The sequence below is a fragment of the Pseudorasbora parva genome, chromosome 2 (assembly GCF_024679245.1).
Source record: "Pseudorasbora parva isolate DD20220531a chromosome 2, ASM2467924v1, whole genome shotgun sequence".
Lineage (NCBI taxonomy): Eukaryota > Metazoa > Chordata > Actinopteri > Cypriniformes > Gobionidae > Pseudorasbora > Pseudorasbora parva.
This window is the reverse complement of record NC_090173.1, coordinates 44511610-44536868: the sequence shown is the minus strand read 5'-3', so window position 1 is coordinate 44536868 and position 25259 is coordinate 44511610. Positions and strand designations below refer to the sequence as shown.

Genomic DNA, 25259 nt, shown 5'->3' with positions numbered 1-25259 from the left:
TTAGTCAATCAGAAAAGGTCAAGATAGCTTTAATTGTGTAGATGACATTTAAAATAGATCTATTAAAACGTGAGACTGGAACTACACACACACACACGGTTCACTCTGTGGGGACTCTCCATAGACGTAATGGTTTTATACTGTACAAACCGTATTTTCTATCCCCCTACACTGCCCCTGCCCCTAAACCTACCCATTACAGGAAACATTCTGCGTTTTTACTTTCTCAGAAAAAAAACTCATCCTGTATGATTTATACGCCTTTTGAAAAGTGGGGACCGCTGGCTGGGTAGGTAATCTCAGGTTTTACTATCGTTATGGGGACATTTGGACCCCACAGTGTAATATAAACAAGGGCATACACACACACACACACACACACACACACACACACACACACACACACACACACACACACACACACACACACACACACACACACACACACACACACACACACACTTAATATATTAATTCATGAATATTAAAAGGAATCTGAAATGTAAAACTGGCTTCATACTGGATTACAATGTCAAAAAATTTGAAATGTCTAAAACAAATTCCAGTTAACAATTTTTGGTTCTCAAAATGTTCTGAGAAGAATAGATTTTGGATTCCAGAATGTGTTATCACAACATTCCTCCACTCCCCGTTCGCCACACTTTTTAACTCAAAACCACTTACATATACGGGGGTACTCTGGGTTCTGGCCTAATTCCGAGCTCAAAGCCCTCCCCCCGGACAGCACGCCAAATATGCATTAAATAACTCTCTATAAATTATATGTAAGTGTGAACTCGTGAAATAGCCATTAGAGAAAATCCTGTGTAAGTTCTCTTGTTACAAAAAAAGAAAAAGAAAAACCTGCACCATTCTGTAAAGGTTAGATTTTGATTACAAAAAAACTAAATAAGAACTAAATGTTATTATTTAGTTCTGCCCCCAAAAAAGAACAAATGGAAACCATAGGAACATTAGGGGAATGTCCTGTTTTTTGCTGGGATCAACCAAGTCTAAGGTTAGCGCATGAATATTCATTTGGGAATATGACTTGGAGATGGAGCAGCATTAGTGCACACTATTTAGCATTCACAGCCTCAGTATTTTGTGACATCACAACCCGCCTACCTTCAGCCACCCTACTCAAACTCATTCCGACACCTCTGCCCCTGTTTTTTGTTCTTTTTAGCTAGCAGCTGCTCACCTAGAGGCTACGATTAAGACTGCTTTATTCTTGAAGATCTTTATCTTTTAAATAAGATAGTGTGCTTGTAGCTCTCTGTGATCTCAGAACAGTTGAAGGACTCGCTACCGATATACAGCGGACTAAATGGAAGAGCCCGCTTTAAGATGAGTATTATGTAGCCGTCTGCTAAAAAGAGCGAGATGGAAGCCACAGCCACTCTTCCCAGGGGTATCGCTATCATTCAGAATGCACTACCGTCACTTAACCATCCACCCCGTTCTGCTGTGGTCTGAGTCATCTCACCAAACGCTGCACAGAAAATGATTCCGAAATTTTCCAGAAATCATTCCATACATGTTCAAAGCACCATAATCCTTTTTTCCCCCTCCCTTCTCTACTGGAGCTGTGAAAAAAAATGTAGAAATGTGCCAGTATTAAAAGCACTATTTCAAAGAGTGGGAGTCTCAAAGCCCGGCTTTATTTCGGCGAGGCTGCTGATGAATGTGGAAAGCTCAAAGTCGCCTATGGCAGGGTGGGAGATTAACGAGACTAAATTTTTGTGTCTCGGAACAGGAAAATGAGATTTATGATGTGGCGCCGCAGGGCTGAGAACAGCTCCATCACCAGATTTACGATAAACTTTAACAAGGAGGAAACAGCCCCTCCTGTGGTGAGCATGCTTTATTGATACACCTGCTGTTCATACCCCCTTTATTGATATACCTCAGCCTATGCCAGGCCGGTCAGTTCGCCTGGATGCAGTAACTGATTGCCCTCGCTGAGCGGAGATCAGCCCGCAAGTTTTAGCTCTTTCATAGCCGCTTGGTCTCACCGAGGCGGAGAGCTGACAGTTCTCTGATGAGTGGGCTGCGTCAGACGGGTGGTAGATTGTCAGAGATTGCAGTTGCATAGAATCGATACTCAGTTCTCATGTGAGGGTGCATTCGGATCCAGGGGCAGGAGACCGGTCAGGGAGATGAAAGGTTGGCGATGAACATTCGGAATAGTTAATGAGAGCCCATGCAAATTCCCAAACCATTTCTCGTCTCTTGTTTTCTCCCCTAACCACCATTGCACTCCTTCCTTCTCTCTCAGGAGTTAAAGGATAAGGTTACTCAGCTGCTTCCCCTGCTGCCAGTGCTGGAGCAATACAAGGCCGATGCAAGAATGATCCTGCGGCTGAGGGAGGAGGTGAGGAATCTGTCCTTGGTACTCATGGCCATTCAAGAGGAGATGGGAGCCTATGACTACGAGGAGCTCAGGCAGCGAGTGCTACTGCTGGAGACTCGCCTGCACTCCTGCATGCAGAAACTCGGTAAGACGTCTAGTGCACATGGGTTTGAGCTGATTTGAATAATTAGGAATAGGGAGCAACCAATCTATTGACTGTGGACGTGCAGTATGTGATATGTTACAGTGAGAAAATAGAACGAATTTTGACTTATTGGATTCTCAGTGCAGCACTCGATTGGCATGATTATTTTGCTGGGTTATTTTAGAGCAACTGCAGTAATTTAGTTTTAAATTGAAAAAGCTAAAGTAAACTAGACATGTCTGATGTTCAGGGAGATAACATTAGACCCAATTAAGTCAAAATGTGCTTGCTGTCCAATTAGATAAACAATTTAACGTTAGAACATTAAAGCATCCAGCTAGCAAGCCCTGTAACAAAATGTCCAAAGTTCATTTGGCTGAAAGAGTAATTGGCTTTCAGATGCATGATGAGACAAGCTCATGTTCCATTCAGGGCTTAACTGATGACTTCACAAGAAAATCTAAAACGATGATCTAATGGATACTCGTTCTGCTCCATAAATGTCGCATTTAGCAATTTAATGCTGACTGGTTCAGTTCTGTTGAAGCCGTCATTTATGGTACCCCTGTGTTCTATCATCAGGTTGTGGAAAGCTAACTGGCGTCAGTAACCCCATCACTGTTCGCGCCTCAGGGTCAAGGTTCGGCTCCTGGATGACTGACACAATGATCCCCAGCTCCGATAATAGGGTAAGAACGACCGCGCCGCACTCCATCACTGCCATTGCTATGATGAGCTAGCTCTCCCAGGAGACACACAATGACACACACACACACACACACACACACACACACACACACACACACACACACACACACACACACACACACACACACACACACACACACACACACACACACACACACACACACACAGTGACTGAGTCAGTGTTTTGGTACAGTGAAGCTGCTCCTCAGCAGTGAGAGCTGAGTCACTGATGGATGGTTCTTCCACCATTTTTCTTCCTCCATCTCTTTCCTTCTCTATTAAGCTCTTACTCTCACTCCATTCTTCGCTCAATCCTTATGTCTCCTGTCAGAGACACTGTCCCCATATTAATTACTCCATCAGGGAGAAGAATATTAACAACTTGTTTAGCCAAATGGCAATCACTGCCTGGAATTACTAGCAGCCAGAGTCGTCGCATGCCCTGTAATGAGTGGTCCCAACAAGGTCCTCGTAGGCAGCGTTTCCCAACCCTGTTCCTGGAGGTCTTACACCTCAGATTTTGGAACTCTTCTTAATCAATCATACATGATTCAACAGACCGGCTCATTAATGAATGCTTCAATATCAAAAATGGATGGGTCAGATAAAAGAGATATCAAAAATGTGAACTGTTGGTGTGCCTGCAGGAACAGGGTTGGGAAACAAGCCTTTAAGCCAGAGGTCTTCAGCAACCCTCCTCCTGGAGACCCACTGTCCTGCAAAATATATCCCACCTCAGTTTCACACTAAGAGATCCTAAAGATCCTGATTAGCTGATTTAAGTGTGATTGATTAGGGTTGGAATTAAAATCTCTAAGACTGTGTCCGAGATCCCACATTGCACAGCAATACAACCGGTATGCACTCAACAGCTGTCTAAATCCACTTACTCAGTTTCATTCACTCCTTCAAGTGAACTGTATTATTGGACTAAAATATGGAATAGTGATTTCGAATTCTGTCCAGGATAGTGGGTCTCCAGGAACACGGTTGAAGAGCTGTAAGGTGTGACCTACTCTTATTAGGTCTAGTTGTGAGGGGGCCAACCCATATTAACCTTAGTTTTGGCGACAACGCTGGCAATGCTGGTGGAGAATCCACCTTATTCCTGATGAGACTGCTGCATTTTGAATTATGTGTGGGACTTCCGGTTTGGGACTTTCAAAAAGACTGTAATGAATCATTTCAAATCATAAGGTTGCCCTAAAAAATAAAGCTTATCCTTGATGATATTTATTCATATTTTATTTTCAGACATCATTAGAATAACATAAGACTTGATATTTTAACGTGACATGTTATGAGAATAATATCTATGGCAAGAGCTCTTTTCAGTTGCTGCATTCAGTTCCTCATGATTCTTTAAATGTTTTCCTTTTTTTCTGCATTCCATTGTAATAGTATGAAAAATGACTACATATACTGCACCTTTGTGGTCTCCTCTCCTGATTTAATTTATGATATAGTCTATTAATAATTCACTGGAATGCACAAAGAATCTCTCGCTTTTCTCCTCACGTATCTTTCTGGGTTTGTTTTCACAGGTAAATACAATTTAGTATCTGTCAGAATGATGCGGAAATCACTATGAAATAGCATCACGCAATGCTGAAGTTAATGAAAAGGTTTTATTAAGGCGACGTGTTTTACATAATACAGATATATATTACTACAGTGATATTTAACTCTTTCCCCGCCAAACACAGAATTTTCTGTTATTTGTGAAAAAACGCATCCAGGGCAAAAACTGAATTGTCCGTCTTTCCACTGTTAGACGCTAGGGGGCGCTATTATGCATCTTCTGAATGGAGTACTGAATCTCCTCATTAAAACACGCGAGTAAGACGCAGTAAAACAAGCGATCGTATGTAATCACATGCATATGAAAAATAATGTGATCATCAACATTAAACATAAAAATCAAAACTAGTGTTAGTGAATGAAATGTGGGTACAGGACTCGATATTTTACAAAAATGTGATTTTCTCAGCTTTTTGTTCAAAATGTTGCTTTTTTATGAAACTTACCCATATTGTTGTACCCACAAATGTTGATAAAAAAGGAATGCAAGAAGCTAGAATAAAAGCCCGTTTTATGGCATTGTGAGCCTTTCACTGATTGTTTACAGCCGAACGGAAGTTATACCAATAGTTTGCACAAAGTGCCATTGGGCGTAGGAATTAGGTGGAATGGGTTGACAAATTAAACAAACTGTCTGTTTTTAATTCATAAGTGTGAAGATGAAATTGCATGACAGGAAGGGGAATGTACTAAATTAAAAAAAAAATGATAGAGGTCAGTTCTGGGAAAATAAGTCTTTCATTTTCTCTTTCTTTCTCTCTTTCTTTCGTTCTATGGTTTTATCTATCGTTCTTTCTATCAATCATTCTAGCTATCGTTCTGTCTGCCCATGAAGCCTTCAGTCTTCCATTATAATGTCCACTATTAAGTCTACTATAAAATGACTGTCATGGGGAGGACAAGAGGCAAGGATCATCATTTATTCTTTTCCATGGGGGCATCTAAATTGATACTGACTGCTGAAAGTCAATCTCCATTGCTTTTGTCTTTGGCTTTAATGTTCACATCACTCGCCAATATCAATCAAGAGTCATGTAAAGTGACAAATACATCACAGCCATGGAACCAATGGTCATATCAATCACGCAGGCATCATCTGAGCAGTCACTGTTCCTAGATTCAGCAAGTCACACACAGCGTTGCCGGTCAAGCTAGCAAAGACACAGGCACCAGCATCCACAGCACAAAACAAGCCATTCTTTTCAGAAGGGAACACAGAGGCGGAGATGGCCCGACCACAGTGCGACCACAGCTCTACTCGATGATCTACAGGGACTCGTTCAGCCCACAAAGGAAAGGCTATACTTAATGTTCCAATTATCCTGCCTGTCCATAAGTCACCTGCTCTCCTCTCCAGTCACCACTCAGCCCCACAGTAGCCTAAAAATAAAAAATGCACAGCATCTCTCAGTGGAATGAGAATGGGGTAAGAGGCAGGGAAGGAGAATGCAGGAGGGAGGGAGAAAGGAGGAGAGGAAGCAAAAGATAGCAGGGGAGCTTTAAATCCTCAGAGGGGCTTCATTATGCAGGAGAAAGAACATAATAACCATCCTAAATAAGCTGACTGTCTGAAGTTTCATTACGATGTGTTAATAAAGAGTGCACAGAACATGGCTTGGGAAAGATGGGAGCACATGCATGGCTATTGTGTGCCTGATAGATGCTTTAGCCTCATACAGTGAATGCGAGCAAGGAAAAAAGAGGCAGAGAGAGATGGAGAACTGCTAACAGGATTGATTTCCTGTGAATGTGGAGTGGAAAAGGGCAGGGAACAACTGCTGCAGCCGAGTACAGAGCATATACAGCATCTCCACTCCCACACAGCGAACAGATCAATAGATCTGACAACATACACACACACACACACGCACAGTGAGAGTCACTGCTGGTTACACAGGAAGAAAGGCTCTGCTGTCACTCTCTCAAAAGTAAGTCAGGAAATGGCGTCTCTTTTGATGTACTGTACTTTCATCCAGGTATATGCTTTCTCCACTCCATTATCGGGCACACAAAACTCTTTAAACGTTTATTCTTATACATAGAGCCAAATGTCTGGGGGGGAAAAATGTTGGTTTTTAAATTCTTTTCCCATTTGATTATTTGTAATTCATGTCTTAATATCTTACATCCACATTTAGCTGTAATATCACCAGCACTCAAGCTGCATGAAGCCACAAGTTTGTGTGAAGAGCACAAGTGCTTTAATGAATACAAGAACATCAGTGCTTTTGTTCAAAGGAGTTCACTTGGCTATGGAACATGGATTAGTGACCTTTAAATTCCTTTCAAATTAAGAGTTTATGTAAACATTTAGTTTAATCTCTTTCCCCTTGAGAGAATTTTCCATCTTTCAGTTTTTCACTGTCATACAGTAGGGCCATGACACATTTTCTGAAAGAGTACAGAATCTCCAGATCAAAACACAGGAAAAAAAGAAGCAGAAAAAAACGATAGCATATGTAAAATTATGTGTTCATCAACATTAAACAGCATATAAATCAAAACTGCCTAACGTTAATGAAATGTGGACACAGGACCAGTGAACTGCAGAGCTTTGGGTGTGTTGATGGATTTGATCCACTCCATTTGTGGTTTTATTGTTGTTCTGGATTTAGTCTTTGACAAAAATGCGATTTTCCAGGCTTTCTGTTTTTTTTACGAAACGTATCCACATTCAGGTGTTGATAAAAAAGAATGCTTAGAGCTAGAATAAAATGTTTTGTTGTTGTTCAGAAGCCGATAGTTTGTTCTTTCTGTTGATATATTACATGTTCAGATATTCATACAACAAATTATTCTGAGGGCCATTAAAATTTTGAAAAATTATAAAAAATGCTGATGGTGGGCTGGTAACTAAAAAAAAACAATGGCAGCCTTGGCAGGGAAAGTTAACAATATTAGTTTTTTGCACAGTCAAGCATTTTTGTAATTGTGTGGCACTTTCATGTTTAATTTAAGCAGGTTGTAAAGATTTTACATTTTATAACATACCATGTATCTAAAATGTTTTTATTTTGGAGTCATGAAAATGTGTTTTAGTTATTTAAATAACTGTAGATACAAATATTTTTTAACACTGCAGTATGCATTTTAACCATCATGCATTTCACATTTCTATATCTTATTCTGTCTCAGGTGTGGTCAATGGACGGTTACTTTAAGGGACGGCGTGTGCTGGAGTACCGCACAATGAATGACTTCATGAAGGGCCAAAATTTTGTGCAGCATCTCCTGCCCCACCCTTGGGCTGGTACGGGCCACGTGGTCTACAACGGCTCCCTCTACTACAACAAATACCAGAGTAACATCCTCATCAAGTACCACTTCCGATCTCGAAGCGTCCTGGTGCAGCGCAGCCTTAGTGGCGCGGGCTATAACAACACCTTCCCCTACTCATGGGGCGGATCATCTGACATCGACCTCATGGCCGACGAGAACGGGCTGTGGGCAGTCTACACCACCATTCCCAACGCTGGAAACATCGTCATTAGCCGTCTAGAGCCACAAAGCCTGGAAGTGCTTCAGACGTGGGACACAGGCTTCCCTAAGCGGAGTGCCGGGGAGTCGTTCATGATCTGTGGCACACTCTACGTCACCAACTCCCATCTGGCTGGTGCTAAGATCTACTTTGCATATTACACCAACACCTCAACCTATGAGTACACAGACATCCCCTTCCATAACCAATACTCCCACATCTCCATGATGGACTACAACCCCCGAGAAAGAGTGCTCTACACTTGGAACAACGGACATCAAGTCCTCTACAATGTCACATTGTTCCAGGTCATCAAAACCGCTGAGGACTAGGTCATGCAGACCTTACAAACACAACATACATACACAAATGTGCACACACTGATATGCCCACACAAATCACACACACATATACAAAACATTGATGTGGAGGAGGACATGACTAAAGCTTAAGACTTTTTTACTGCATTCCAAACTTCATAGAGTGCTATTATTCATCTAATGTTCTGAGGAGAGCAAGGTTAGCACTGGTATATGGACTGAGCATTTTTTTTTCCTGTGATGATTCAGCATGAGTACTTTCTTTTTATTTGTGGAAAAAAAAGAATAAATAAACATCAAAATTTACCATTTTCAAGTTTCATCTTTTTCTTTCCCCCCAGATGCCTATGGTTGCTTTAAAGCGAAAAGTTTGTGTAAATGCTTGTTTGCTTTATATTCTTATTAAACTCTTTGACAGAGCCTTTATCTAAACTTCGGCTGTAATGTAACTAGAGATGTGCCGCAGCAGGATGAGCCGAGCTTCTCTTGACTGCCTCAGGAAAAGAATCTAGCTCCTGTTTGGTGTCAGCCATCCTGAGGAGAGACGTCAGTCAAGCAGAGTTACGTGACATGAAGGGCTGAAAGGTGAGGTGGCGGAAGAGAATAAATGGAAAACAGTGGAAGGATGAATAAAAAGCAACATCATTCAGCTGGACAGATGAGGTCCTGGGTTATGTGATGCCTGCTGTTGCTGCTGTTGTTGTTGTTGTTTGCAACTCGGCAGGCGCAATCTGTTTTCATTTTTCTTACAAGGCACGCCTTCTCAGGAGGCTGTGTAAAAAATATTAAATTAGAAACCATTTAGATGTTTTCGTAATTTCATTTGAGTTAAGCTCAAAGTATACTTCCTGCATTCGGCTCGCAGGCAGTCCACATAAAGCATCAGCATAATCCACCGATGTCTGTGCAAACTATCCATGTACAGATCGATCTTCATATCCATGTGGACATCAGTGCGTGTGCAAGTATTTAAGCACTTGAAAAGAAAGGCTCACTATAAGGGTTCATTCATCTTTTGAATTTTAACTATTCAGATTCTCATTCTGCTTATTGGTTTCCGATTCTTATCGTATCCTAATTCCAATAAGGTCAAAACCTTAGATATCATTCACAGTTATTTTAAGTCTTGTGGCAAAACAATTGTTTTATTTAATGGTAGTTTGAGCAGTATCATGAACAACAACAGGCTGAAAAACAACACTTTAAAAGTTTAAAAATACCATAGCAACTAGCCTAACTAATATACATGTCAAGCATTATTAATGACGTAAACGCTCACTAATTCATTATTCATGAAGTAAACACTCACTAATTCATTCACTCACTCACTCAATTAAAAAAAAATTGCAATTGCAATTAAATAAATCGCAAAATAAATACAACCGACCAAATATTAAGCGTAGCATTTATTCTTGCAGGTCATGTTAGTCAAGATCAGGCTGTTAGCTGATCATGTCTATCTATAAGAATAATCATATCACAGCATACACTGTATATAAGCTCCTTCAGCACTATCAGCAGCTATAGCGTTTCTCCAGAGCTCATTTACCTTCCTCCACCCCCAGCTCCTCCTCTCATCCAGGCAGGATTTAGTATTCTGTTTCCCTTTAATCAGAGTAAATTCCCAAATTATACTGTACATTTTACATTTACATTAATGATATCTGCAAAACATTATGTTTGTTCTGTTTACCCTAAAGGGGTTTATCGCTGCTGTCCCTGCTCTCATCTATGCTAGGCTGCACGGATGCCCAGAGCAGAACCATACTGCCAATCCAAACTATATGCTAATTGTCAATTATCTTTGAAGATTTACATTTACATTTATGCATTTGGCAGATGCTTTTGTCCAAAGCGACTTTTAAGATACACATTTTACATTTTTTTGTCAATTCTTGCGTTCCCTGGGAATTGAACCCATGACCTTGGCATTGCTAACGCCATGCCCTACTGGTTGAGCTACAGGAAAACCTGATAGTGATGATAGTGGTCCTGACAGAAATACGATTTAAATAAAGTGTTTTAAGATTTTCAGGTATTCAGGTTCAAAAGCTAATCAAATGTAAAATAACAGCACTTAATAAAATATTACAAATATAGTAACAAGTTCTTTAGTCAAGAACGAGTGAACTTTCTCCTTTTTGTTTGATTAGTGTTATTATAGAGACGGCAGAAGGTGCAACAGAGGCCAACTAGTCACTGTGAGAGTAAACCTCACTCCTCTGACCTTAAGAGACGCTCTAGCGACTGACCCTAGAGGTTGCAGCCTTTAGCCTCCTTATTAGAGCGTCCGGCTCTCATCCTGGCGGACCCGGGTTTGAGTCCTGCTTGGAGCGAGCAGTTTGAACCGGAGGGGTTGCTTTGGTGCCGTGACCCAGATGGGAGTGAGATTTAAAGGGTTAGTTCACCCAAAAATAAAATTGATGTCATTAATGACTCACCCTAATGTCGTTCCACACCCATAAGACCTCTGTTCATCTTCAGAACACAGTTTAAGATAGTTTATATGTAGTCAGAGAGCGTATGCAAATGTATGCACACTATACTGTCCATGTCCAGAAAGCTAATAAAAACATCATCAAAGTAGTCCATTTATTCAGCATTGTCTTCTCTTCCGGAATCTTTATTTGAGGATTAAAAACAGTTATGAATCAGCGTATTGATTTATGATTCAGATTGCCAATGTCACGGGATTTCAGCAGTTTGACATGCGATCCGAATCATGAATCAAATTTTCCCGCCCCTCCTCCACTGTGATTGGAAAAAAATGTATTACAGTGACGATCGCTGCCATTACCCAACATTAAACAGTGAAAAAAAAAAAAGATGGGTCAAATCAACATTTTCGTGCATCCGAAAAATTTACGTCAGAGCAGCTTTACGAACGAATTACATACAAATAAGTTCTGTTCGTGTCTCATGAATGAGGCCCAATCCACATATTCAATATATGGTTACATGCGTGCAGCACAGAAAATGGTATAATGCTTCAATGGTTTAAAATAAAATGTGTGTAAAGAAATATTTAAAACAGCGTGCAAGTTGTCTTGTGCCTTATTGGTTTAGTCGTATTAAAATGCACACAAAGGAACCAATAGGGGAATCGAAATTAAAATTGTACAAGTATTCGATCCCAGAACTGGAATCGATTTTCGATACCCCACACTATTCAATATACATGTGCCGAATCTATCGTTCTTATGGCAAAGAGAACATCATACTAGAATTTTTTTAATTCATAACGAATGGTCAGTTCACACCAAAAACAATCCTATAGCATCCTAACCAACCAAAAACAACATTCTGTTTACTATAAGCACACGCTGCAATAATAATCTGTCAGTAAAAATACCAATTATGGTATATACTGCACAATCAACTCTTCATCTAATTTATTTCAGGTGTCAGGAAGCCATTAAAAGATATTCATATACAACCATCCACAATTCCACATCAACTTTGATGTCTAGAAACTTGGCCCAACCAGTCTCAGACATTAATAGGAAAGATACTAGAATTCATAAATACCACAATTGACAAGTATAATATGGAAAAGTTGCTCAACGAAATGTATTTCCTTGCAATGTGTAGCACCTACATTCTGCATTTTTTTCTGAAGGTTCTCAAGATTGGAAACAAGCAGCTGAAGTTTGAGTTTTACGTTTACTTTTTACATTACTGATCCTAATGGATTGTGTGGCACATTTCAGAGCACATTGTTTTGTGAATCTGTCACAGCTGAATGCTGTTTAAATAGAAGTCTTAAAGGCACAGAAGCAAAAAAGCAATTAATTCATAGAGGCAGAACACAAAATGCAAAATGCTCTAACTAAATGGCTAAACTAAATAACTAAATGATAAACCTAACAGTATATATATATATATATATATATATATATATATATATATATATATATATATATATATATATATATATATATATATATATATATATATATATATATATATATATAAATAAATAAAGGTAGAGGTAGTAAAGGTAGAGGTAGTACTTGTGTAAGAGTAGATGTCAAGAAGGAAATGCAAATTCAGCCAACTGGGAAGGTTTTCAGATGCCACTGTCTCCTCTTCAGTTCTGCTGTGAATTGAGCACACTCTGCAAAGAGCAGCTGTGCATAAATCCCAAATGAATCGGTTTCACATAGAGATAACGTACTGTAAATGACACAACCCGTAGGCACAAATGCAACAGGCACGTGTGATGTTTTTACACTGGGAACGTTTGTGCTATGCAACACCTGTAGAAAAGTGATTTTTGGGTCACCACAATTTTTTTCCCCCGTAAATAAATAAATTATGAAATGGCTATCAAGAGTATCAAGAACCACTGAGGATTACAAACTTGACTGTTGTGAATGGGAATTTACATCTGTAATGGCAAAATAATTAACTCTGACTGAGTTAATTCATTTTTTAATGGTTTATTTCTTGCAAGAAAGAGCCACAGTCAACACAGTCATCAGTGCCTGGCATCGAATGTGAACTGAAGACATAACAGAAGTCACAATCTCTTATACCCCCATTGTCAAAACAATCCTTCTCAGTAGTTTTCCACACATGGTAAGAGTGTTAAACATAGCACAGAAGTGTCCTACATGGCAGACACATATTAGCTCCTGTATGGATACAAACACATTCTAAATAATCCATCATACATCTAAACAGGGATTACATTTTTTTAAAAAAAAATTTTAAAAACTTGTGACCATCCATCTTCCTCTTGATCACAATCCTGAGGTTTTCAATGAGGTTCAGGTCTGGAGATTGGGCTGGCCATGACAGGGTCTTCCATCAGGTCCTCCAGCCACACTCTGATTGACCTGGTTGTGTGGCTTTTGTCCTGCTGGAAAAAACAGTCCTCAGAGTTGGGTAACATTGTCAGAGCAGAAGAAAGCTAGTTTTCTTCCAGGACAACCTTGTACGTGATGTGATTCATGCGTCCTTCACAAAGACAATTCTGCCCGAATCCAGCCTTGCTGAAGCACCCCCAGATCATCACACATCCTCAACTAAATTTCACAGTTGGTGTGAAACACTGGACTGTAGGCCTTTTCAGGCCGCCATCTAACCATTAGATGACCAGGTGTTGGACAAAACTGAAAATTGGACTCATCAGAAAAGATGACCTCTTGCAAACCGCAGCCTGGCTCTTCTTTGCTTCTCATTGATGAAGGGCTTTTTTCTAGCTTTGCACGACTTCAGCCCTGTTTCGAAACATCCTCACCGTGCACTTCACCCCAGCTGCCTTTTGGCATTCTTTGTGTAGGTCACTTGATCTCATCCTATGGTTGCTGAGTGACATTTGAATGAGTTTGCAGTCAGTCCGGTCAGTGAAGAGTTGTTTTCCCCTCTGCCGGTCTGTAGCTTTGTTGTCCCCAATGTCTGCTGCTTGACCTTGTTCTTATGAACCGCCATCTTTGAAATTTTAAGGATGGAAGCAGCCCAATGCTCTCTGTATCCCTTTACCAGTAAAGCCAGAATTGAACCTTTCTTTTTCCTCACTCAAAACTTTCCTTTTCACATTTTTGCCATGGTCAATAGTTATTTTTTGATTCCAATTACTTTTGAGGTACTACTAGCATTGTTTTTGCCATTTAGCTGGTCCTACTGCAAGAGGATAGGGATGACCACAGAAGTGTTTTAAAAAAAAAACACTTTTCCTTATTAAATAACATGGTTCAGGTGATCACCTAATAGGTACACCTCATTCTCATCAATAGAATGAGGTGTACCTGTGTTGGAATTCAACAGACATTGGAATGGAATGGCTTCCATACTTGTAGAGATGCTGATTTAAGAAGAAATTGCAGTGGTCTCTTAATTTTTTCCAGAGATATTCAAGTATATCTTCATAAAAATAGCGGTGAATGTGAGAAATGTGAGAGAAATAAACATTTTGAAGTGTAGTACAGTGCAATCATTTATGGGGTACTGATCATTAAATCAGGTGAGCAGCTCACTAAAGAACTGTCTGTTACCTTTTTACAGCCCAGAATATAAAGACAAAGCCAAAGACCCACAACACAGCGCTTTAACGTTTCAGCGCTTGAAAGTGACACATGTGATGCTTTATGTAGTAAAATATTCATAATGAAAACACATTTTCTTTTATATCTTGATTAAGTGTGGTTACAATCTGCCTCAAACCCTCTCCAAATGCAGTTTCTGCTGCATTTACTGTACACTGGGCTTTTTAATTCTAAGTGCTATTCGATCATGATCCAATTACCAAAAATGCTTGTTAAGAGGCCTGCGCATCAATTTCCGAAGACATCTTTTTTAAGCCATGTGTAAGTAGTTCATTGTGTTATTTTGAACCAATTGAACCTTCTTACAATTACTAATAAGAATAGAGTACCCTCAACACCCACTGTGTTATTACTTCACACAATCCTATATTGCTTAGAATTGTGCTGATAAATAGGTTCATAGTGCATTTTCAACATTTTCTTCTGAGATCACTGAGCTATACAGGTCACAAATTAACTCCACTTGAAGCGCTGCTTACCGGTGTGAATGTTGCAACTTGTTAATATGGCAGATGAAATACATTTGTGTGGTGTAAAACAGACTTTCTACAATTTAGGGTAAATAACAGGAAAATGATCTGATGTGTGTCACACTGCTCATCTAAGACTGGCGAAGAGTTCTGAATAATTGCTTCATTTGTATACATACAGGGAATTAAAGCTTTGATGCAGTGAGACCGCTAAAAATAGAACTCATGCTGAGAACGCTGCAATGCTTTGAAGCTGTGCAAAAGAAATCTAAAGAAAGCTATAGACTCTCCCTTTCTTCTCCTTTCTCTTTCAGTCACAAACATGCACCTAGGCCTCATGAATCTTGATTGTGGGTGGAACAACATTAGCACAGTCACATCTCTTATTTGAGCGGCTCAAATCAGCAGGCATCCCTCCTGAATAAAAGATGAGCAGCGTTTAACAGCCTCCACTGCATCTACACTGCGTCCTCTCTCTTATAGTGCATTGAGACTACAGCAAACTTTCAATGACACAAGCAAAGCTGTCTGTTAGCATCCTGCTGCATGTCTGTTTAAGTGAGGGAGGTGATGTGACGTGAGGGGAAGAGACGGACTCACAGATACACCGCCATTGTGATCGTATACATCTTCACGAGTTTGTGCGAGTGAGGCATTGGTGTGATTCACAGAACATCTTCCGCTTCTCAGTGAGGCTGCAGCCGGCCCAGCATGCACTGCTGTTTAATTAAGACTTACAGCCCAAATGGCGGGCATGACAGCTGTTTCATACGCAGCCAATTAAAAGAGCCGCAGGCCCTCCCTTCCACTGCAGTGTACACTGTGATTTTAAAATGGCACTCTCTCCGATATACCCTTTCTTCTTCACACGAAGCACATCCTAGAACAAATGAACATGCAGTGTCCAACATTAACGCTCACTTAGAAAACTTTGGCAAAAATGTGAGTTTCTTTTTTGTTTCTAGAAATTGTATAGATAATCCATGGGCTTTGTCCAAAACCTAGAGAGCTGACTACATAGACTGCTAGTGAATGAACAGTTAGTTCATTCGTTCATGACCTCAAAGCTAGATTAGTGTAATGCTCTACTGAGTGGTTGCCCTGCAAGCTTAATAAACAAACTCCAGCTGTTCCAAAACGCAGCAGCTAGAGCTCTTAATAGAATCAGGAAGCCTGACCATATTACCCTGGTTCTGTCAACACTGCACCCTATTAAACATTGTAAGTTATAAGCAAGATTTTAAAATGTATACAAAGCATTAAATGGTTTAGCTCTCCAGTACTTGAGTGAGCTCCTAAAGCATTATACTTCTTCACTTCTATTACTGTCACAAAATTCTGGACAGATCATAATGCTGGAGGTAGATCCTTCTATTTAGCACCTAAACTTTGGAACAGTCTTCCTAGCATTGTTTTGGAAGCAGACACTCATCTCTTTACTATGGCATACACAATGTAACCAATTTCTATTAATCAAATCAGTTTAATGATTGTTAAGCTATTTAGGTCAGCTGGAACCAGAAACCCTTCATATTTAAACACACAATGTAATCGTTTGCACCATAACAAGAAAGGCATCTACGTTAATATTAGCATCTCTGTTTATCCCAATGTTTACTGTATTCAGCCGTATCGAGATCAGATGATGGACCTGTGCCTAGACACGACTACAACGCATCCCCGAAGTGTCAGCATAGATTGTGTCAACTAGACTCTCCCCTGTGACTCTCCCTTCCTCGGTCACCTTTGGCTTTCTTAGTTGGGGACACTTAATATTCAACTATATTACTGATCTGCCTGCATTGACACCATATGAGAACTAAATTGAGCAAGACAATGATGATTTTTAAGTTACTACTGTGAGTGTAGCATTCTCGGCTGAACAGATGCAATTACTCTCAGGAACTGATGTTTGTAAAGGGTTTAATTTCCAAAAAACACTGTAAGAGCTAAATAAAACAAACAAATACACATTAATTAGACATCTGTGCAAATTGTATGAATGTCTATAAACCTATAAACTAAAAAATACACATTTGCAATCTAGATGGCCTACACAATACAGCATGTGAAAATAAAGCATATTTTAATATACAGGCTAATGTAATAACCTTGCATTACTGTTCTGTAGTAATCCTGAATACAAAAAATATTTAACACTGACAGTAGCTTTAATGCACATAAAGCACTTAGCAGAATTAGTTTTAAAACAATTGACGAACCTCTTCAAAGTGTCTGAATGACCTATAAGGATTTATGAATTGCTATAATTACAACAATCTCCTTTTAGAATGCAATATGAACTAAATGAAACACCTGCGCTGACAATTAATTGATTTTGGTACAACTGACAAACTCAATTTAGAGAGAAAAAACATATAATGACCGAATAAAGACTAGATTTGCTGTAAACAATCCACTTGAAGTGCAAACCAAGAGAAACTCCCAACTAAATGTTTTAGATAGAAAATATGAACACTAAGTCTCTCAAAGTTCATACATAGAATACAATTCAAACATACCTTGTGCCCTTCATCAGCCATGAGCTAGGTAGTAGATAGAAACCCTTTAAACATATATGCACAGAAAGTACCCAAAAAATAACCTTTTTGGAAGCGTTAATCAGAATGACGATTCATTTAGAAATGTGCGCCAACATACACATAGTCCGCCGCAGCGCTTCCTTATCTACACTTCAAAATAAAGGTATGTGAGGTAAGAAACAAACACTCTTTAAAAACAAGAAAAAGTAGAATGTCCGCATTAAAGGGGGGGTGAAACACTCAGTTTCAGTCAGTGTCATGTCAATCTTGAGTACCTATAGAGTAGCATTGCATCCTGCATATCTCCGAAAAGTCTTTATTTTTTTTATAATTATATAAGAAAGATGCGCTGTTCCGAGTCTTTCCGAAAAAAGCCGAGCGGGTGGGGGCGTGTCGTGTGAGCGGAGCTAAATAATGACGTGTGCTCGCTGCTGCTATTGTGTTGAGTCGAGTGCGTCGTAAAGCCGTGTCATCCCTAACAGCGGGAAAAAAACTTTATTCAAAATAAAAATATGGCTTTTAATCAGATACAGCCATACATCTATGATCCGGAATCAGACCCAGAGGCTGCAGTTGAACAGGAGCAGCAGCAAAAACGACTAGAGCAGGACGTCTCTATGTGGTACAAGTTATACACTAACTATATAATATGCTTAGCGGCTTGTGTTATTTACATATTTACACTTGAATTATATCGTCGTATTTTTGTCTTTGAAGGTGTACATGTGGGAAGTGCAGTTGTGCACGTGTGTTTGTGTGTTTACGCGTGGTTTGTGTAACGTTAGACAGTAAGCGGACTGGTTTTGCACGGCAGGCTAAGTTAGTGTTTACATAGAAAGACACGGAATAGTAGCGCATTTGAATGAAGAAGCGTGCTTATTTAGTTCAACATATTTCCCCCCTCTTTGTGTATTGTTGTTTGGAGTGCTTTTACAATACACAAACATAAAGTTACACATATAGTGGCCAGCTAAACAAATGTACACGCACTACACATCGCATGCTCCATTGATCAATTAACTATACGTGATCATGTTTGGGCTACTTGATGGGCATAGGCAAAGACACAGACATTTGAAGCAGTCTCACTCACAGCCTGCGGTTCTAACGTTGGGACTGCTCCATCATTCAGCATTAGGCGATCGGGAAAATCCGGCGTCGAGCTGGGCCTTGTTTATGAAACAGTCGGCACCGAAATGCAGCGAACAGATATAAACATTCGCGCAACTCAGTTGCTGATCCGGAAAAGCAAATTCCATCCACTGTTGCCTTAACGCGGGGTTTTTGGGGAATCTGTGCAGGACTGTCTTGGTCTGGCAACCAAAAACGCACTTTTTTGGTGACATTGTTATGTGCACATCACCTGTGCAGCGCAGCCTACGAGCCAGCGCTTTGATGGGCGTAGCCTGTTGCTTTCGCTCTCTCTCTCTCTCTCTCTCACGCTCTTCCGGTAGAATTGTCCGTACGGCCCATACAAGGAAATTCCGCCCCCATTAACGTCAAAGGGGACGCATGATCTCAAAAAACTTGCCGAAACTTATGACTAACCGGAAGTAGTATTTTTGACAAAGAAATACTCCCATCAAACGTCCACCTTAACTTTTGAAACTTTGTCTATGTTTAGTATGGGATTCCAAGTCTTTAACAGTGTAAAAAGATCAGTATGCATGAAACAGCATTTCACCCCCCTTTAAGTATTTCCAAAGCATCATTTGACAACCAAAAAAATAAAGGGTTATTTCGAAACATTTGGCTAAAGTTTAATATTAAAGTCCCTTTTAGTGAAAGCCTTCTTCCTGCATTCAATGCAACACTGCCCTCTATGGACGGAGGTAAAGGTGACAGCCCACTTCAGTGATTGGAAGATTTAAAGGGATACTTCACCGCTTTTTCATATTAAACGAGTGCGTGCTCTTAATCTCTCTGACGTACGGTGACGATCTGATAGCATTTAGCTTAGCCCACTAAATCCAGTTCATTCACTATGCACTGTAAAAAATTTGTTTGCGATTTTGTTATTTCAACAAATTTTTTTCAGTAGAGATAACTAGATTGTCCAGACAACAAGGCATTTTAAGTTTTCTTGTCCTCAACTAGACTGAAAGTTAAGTGAACAAGTATAATTGTTGTTTTAACTCAAAAACATATGATGAAATAACTAAACTAGATTTTCTGTTGAATGAACAAGTATAATTGTTGTTTTAACTTAAAAACATAAGTTGAACTGTTCTGGATTTTACTCCAATTATACTTTAGTCTATTTATTTAACTACAGTAAACTAAACTTAATCTACTATGTGCAGCTGATTTATATACAACACTCTAATTATATAGATATGAGCACATTTATTTAACTTACCGTATTTAATACGTACCATTCCACACCATATAAACCAAGTCTTAATTCAAGGAGTCAATGAGTAAAGAGTTTTTGTATTAACACGGCTAGTGAAAACAGCGCCATCTGGCGGAGAGGATAATTATGTACATCCAGGAAATGCACGTGCTGTATGCGCGCGCCCCCGTATCCCCTCCCCCACCGACTGACAGACCAGACGCCATTTCCATTCAATCGCAATGCTGAGCAAATGAGTAGTGTTTACACCGGCATAGTGTTTTATCTCATTAACAGTATGAAGTTTATAACATTATATTGTGGTAGGATGGTGTGTGTGTGTGTGTGTGTGTGTGTGTGTGTGTCCGTGCGCACCTAAACTTAGAGATATCTTCTTTGACTCGCGGTGCAGAGCGGAGGATAGAAACAGGCGACTGAGGCGAGAGAACTTTTTTACAGGGAAATATTATAAAGTAAGTGTTTTATCTCATTTACCATTTGTTTTTCATAATTTATTGATTTATACCAATATGTAACTTATATGCTGTGCGCATTTAAACGAGCCAAAATTTTTCTCTCAGGGGACATGACTCACCGTGCAGTGCAGACATGGAGTTTACTTTTAACCAAGATAACACAAAGTAAGTTACGTGTTTAACCTCATCTACAAAGTGTATTTATGACATTATATTGTTTTATAATTATATTTGTGTGTGTGTGTGTGTGTGTGTGTGTGTGTGTGTGTGTGTGTGTGTGTGTTGTGCTCCCAGAGCCGTTGAAATACAGAGTTCCTAACGTTACACGCTTTTACCTCGCGGGGTTCATGGAGCTCTCAACAACTCGCGCCGTCTATTTGTTCGAATGGTTGGAGGTGGACAGCAGTTTCACTATATTTGCTGCAATTTCTGGTAAATATTAACTTTGTGAATTTAAATAATATCAAATTGTGAAATTTGAAGTATTCAGCCCTAATTAAATCACATTGAGTCATTGTACAGTGTAAACATTGCAACATGTTGTCAATAAGCCTATAAAATGTTTTTTTTTTTTTTTTTATATGTTTTTATCTATTGCTCCTTGACAAGAAACTGAACTGGTTTACGGATTGGATGAAACTACATCTCGCTTCACTGCATGGTCTCTCTCTCAGATCGCCATCAGATACAGATAAGTTTCATGAAACTCCTTGAAAATTATTAAATGTGAGTTTGAATCGATACAGGTAAAATAAATAACTATTAAAGGGTAAGTTCACCCAAAAAGGAAAATAACCTCATGATTTACTCACCCTCAAGCCATACTAGGTGTATTCCAGACGAATACAATCGGAGTTATATTTAAAAAAAATCTAAAGCATTATAAATGGCAGTGAATGGCAGTCCAAATTTTTAAGCCCAGAAAAAAGTGCATCCATCCATTGTAAAAGTAATCCACATGGCTCCAGGGGGGTTAATAAAGACATTCTGATGTGAATCGATGGGTTTGTAATGTAAAAAGTTATAATGTTAAAATATGTAGCTTCTGGCGCGACGGCCTTCCGTATTAAAGTTACGGAAAAAGTGTAACTGGCACGGCGATGTCGTCGGATGTAGAGGGAAAGAAAAACGCAACTGGCGCAGCGACGGCATCGGACATGGTGTAAAAAAAACGTAATTGCCGCGACGATGACGTCGGACGTGGCGTAAACCTTTTGAACTTCGAGAGGCATTACACTTATTTCGTAAGTTGAGGGCGGTCCGCCAGAAGCCTTTATTAACCCCCCGGAGCCTTCTGGATTATTTTTATAATGGATACAGGGCTTGACATTAAGCATGTTCATGTGCTTGTCCGGAAAAAAGTTTGATATTTTGTGTGTGTGTGTGTGTGTGTGTGTGTTTTAAATATAATTTATTCTGAAGCAATATGCTGACCAGTATTCAATCAGCTTTGACATATTTAAATCTGCATATTTGTGAATTTTTTAATTATTATTTTTTACTTTATATTAAGGGCATTTCCCCTCTAATCTTATTAAATATAGGCTATGCTTCAGGTTTCATTTTATATTGTAAAATTTGATCTATACATTAATTTAAAATAAGACACTATAAGGGCTGTTACCAATCACATTAAATAATTTACACTGAAAAATTTAATTTGCATTAAATAATGTTTTGAAATTTGTATTTTTGGATAGACCAATAATGTTTAAACATCAAACCAAACCTCCAGTAGGTGGTAGCAGGTGGCCGTTTTAATGAGTGAGTCATTGAGTCGTTCATTCAAACGATTCATTCAAACGCTGAATCGTTCAGTAACACACATGTTGCTGTGACTTGTTGCGGTTCTGCTGTGAATGATTTTCACTGCTGAAATAGAACAAAACATTAAATATTGCTTCTTAAATGTAAGTGAATTTAAGGGAATGTTAATTTAAGTGAATGTTAATTAATTGTTTTGCTATGAACTGTCATATGAAGTCAGTGTCATTTTCAGTCGTGGTGGTATTCAGGAAAACAGGTCAAGTGTTGTAATGTCTTCTCTAGAGGCTGCACAAGTGTCAACAGCGCGATCTTGTTATCGTCAGTTCATTATATATTATTATCCACTATCAATCGCCACTTACACTAAATTAATGCAATCATTCTTGCATTTTGGTGATTCGCTAGCTATTTTTTGTTTTAATCAGGTCCATCGGGCAAGTAAAATTCTCTTTCACTTGTCCCTTCGAAAAATCCACAAGCGTTAATGTCGAGCCCTGGGATAGATGCACTTTTTTTCTGGGCTTCAAAATTTGGGCAGCCATTCACTGCCATTTATAATTTTTGGATTAGCCAGAACTTTTTTTAATATAACTGATTCAGGGCTCGACATTAACGCTTGTCAGGGACAAGTGAAAGAGAATTTTACTTGCCCGATGGACAAGGGCCTGATTAAAACAAAAAATAAACTAACGTTAGCGAATAACCAAAATGCAAGAATGATTGTGCATTAATTTAGTGTAAGTGGCGATCGATAGTGGATAATAATATATGATGAAATGACGATAACAAGTTCGCGCTGTTGACACTCGTGCAGCCTCTCGAGGAGAAATTACAACACTAGAGCCATTTAAGCTGTTTCCTGAATACAATCACGACAGAAAGTGACTCTGATTTCATATGACGGTTCCATAAACATTACATTAACATTCACTTAGTCACTTACATTTTAGATGCAATATTGAGTGTGTTTGTTCTATTTCAGCAGCGAAAATCGTTCACAGCAGAACCGTAACGCGTCTCACAGCAACTGAACGATTCAGTGTTTGAATGAATCGTTTGAATGAACGAATCAATGGCTCACTCATTAAGACGGCCACCTGCTGCCACCTACTGGAGGTTTAGTTTCATGTTTAAACATACTTTCTAACATTTGTATTTGTCTATTCAAAACTACAAATCTCAAAACATTATTTAATGTAGTTGTGATTTTTCAGTGTAAATTATTTTATTTGATTGGTAACAGCCCTTATATTGTCTTATTTTAATTTAATGTATTGATCAAATATAACAATATAGAATGAAACCTGAAGCAGAGCCTTTATTTAATAAGATTAGGGGGGAAATCCCCTTTATAAAAGGTAAAAATATCCTACATTTCAAATGATTCAATATTTTTTTTTTTAAATCACAAATATGCATATTTAAATATGTCAAAGCTGATTGAACAATGGGGAGAATATTGCTTCAGAATAAATTATATTTACAACGCACACACGCACGGAAAAACAAAAAAATATCGAACTTTTTTCCGGACAAGCACATTTTTTATTTGGCCAAGTGAATGAACGATATGAAACAAGAATGTAATACACCTAGGATGGCTTGAGGGTGAGTAAATCATGGGCTAATTCTCACTTTTGGGTGAACTAACCCTTTAATATGACAGTGGTTTTAAATGTTGTTTTTGTTGCTTTTTTGCATTTGAATATTGCACTTTACTAGTAGATACAGCATGAAATAAACATGTATGAACATCAGAGAATATGTTTAAAGATACAGTACAATGTATGAAATCTGTATTGTCTCATGTAATCGCAGTGTTTCAACTGCGCAAACGTTAATAAACGTCAATAAATAGCTTTTAAGCAATGTCGTCACATTTACCTCAGAAAAAATATTCTGTCAGCTAGAAAAAGTATATTTACTATATTGCATAATTATTGTATTGCTGTTCTTTAGTATTTAATGTATGTTTGAATAAATATTTTATGACAGCACCACTTAAAATTTGTATCTGTGTCTCATTTTTTTCCAGCCAGATGATGATGAGAGAGACATTGTTCATGGGGTTAATGTAGGGCATCTTGACCATGAGTGAGGACATCAGACATGATAGTGCCTTCCCAGATGATGTTGTGGATGTGGATGTCATACTAGACGGAGATTGTGGTCATCTAGAAGATGCCCTAAATGCCTTTGCCACACTGTTTGGGCTCGAGCTATGAGGTTATCCAACTTTTTATTTTATTTTTATTTTTAATCTAGGTTTAATGGTTGGGGAGAGCTGCAAAGCTGAAAAAAATGCAGTGAGGTAACACTGGTGCATATGTGCTGTTTATGCTCATTGATAAATGTACTGAAGCTTGAGAGCTTACACATTGTTAATTAAAATGAACTTAAATTAAGTTTAAATTAAAATGGTATAAAGCCAAATCAGAGGTGTTTAACAGTCTGTGCCGTTTCTTTTTGCAATTTTCTGAAGAAAGGACATTTCAGACCTTTTGTGTGGTTGTTTTTGGTGTTTGTTTTTGCAATAAATATAAATGTGTACTGATATGTGTTGCTGTGATTTTAATTTGCTATAGGTTTTATTCTAAATCAAATGTAATTTACAAATCAATATAGTAATGCAATTAATACTTATTAAAGCAGCTTTGCAACCAACTAAAGTGAAGTTATGATGACTAGAACATTTAAGTTCAGAAAACTGAAGTGAAGTTATGATGACTAGAACATTTAAGTTCAGAAAACTGAAGTGAAGTTATGATGACTACAACATTTAAGTTCAGAAAACTGAAGTGAAGTTATGATGACTACAACATTTAAGTTCAGAAAACTGAAGTGAAGTTATGATGACTAGAACATTTAAGTTCAGAAAACTGAAGTGAAGTTATGATGACTAGAACATTTAAGTTCAGAAAACTAAAGTGAAGTTATGATGACTAGAACATTTAAGTTCAGAAAACTGAAGGGGAAGTTTTTATTACTAAATGGAATTAGTTCAGATAACTTATCCAAATAAGTAAGAGA

General features: G+C 38.7%; 1 protein-coding gene and 1 long non-coding RNA gene across 4 annotated transcripts in view; both read left to right on the top strand.

Moving 5' to 3' along the window:
* olfm2a (olfactomedin 2a) overlaps window positions 1-8899 on the top strand; it is a 110537-nt gene extending 101638 nt beyond the window's left edge. For both annotated transcript variants that reach the window (XM_067421439.1, XM_067421432.1), the window contains exons 4-6: window positions 2282-2501; window positions 3084-3190; window positions 7926-8899. In XM_067421439.1, the coding sequence (XP_067277540.1) occupies window positions 2282-2501; window positions 3084-3190; window positions 7926-8600 (1002 nt within the window). In that variant the 3' untranslated portion in view covers window positions 8601-8899. The remainder of the gene's footprint in view (window positions 1-2281; window positions 2502-3083; window positions 3191-7925) is intronic.
* Window positions 8900-19868: 10969 nt separating this feature from the next.
* LOC137045000 (uncharacterized) lies at window positions 19869-24393 on the top strand. 2 transcript variants are annotated; one of them, XR_010898673.1, is made up of 5 exons: window positions 19869-20459; window positions 20568-20627; window positions 20757-20894; window positions 21072-21188; window positions 24265-24393. It is a non-coding gene; the product is annotated as an uncharacterized lncRNA (long non-coding RNA). The 2 variants fall into 2 exon arrangements; XR_010898672.1 differs by lacking the exon at window positions 24265-24393 and having other exon boundaries at window positions 19876-20459; window positions 21072-23471.
* The last annotated feature ends 866 nt before the right edge of the window (window positions 24394-25259 follow it).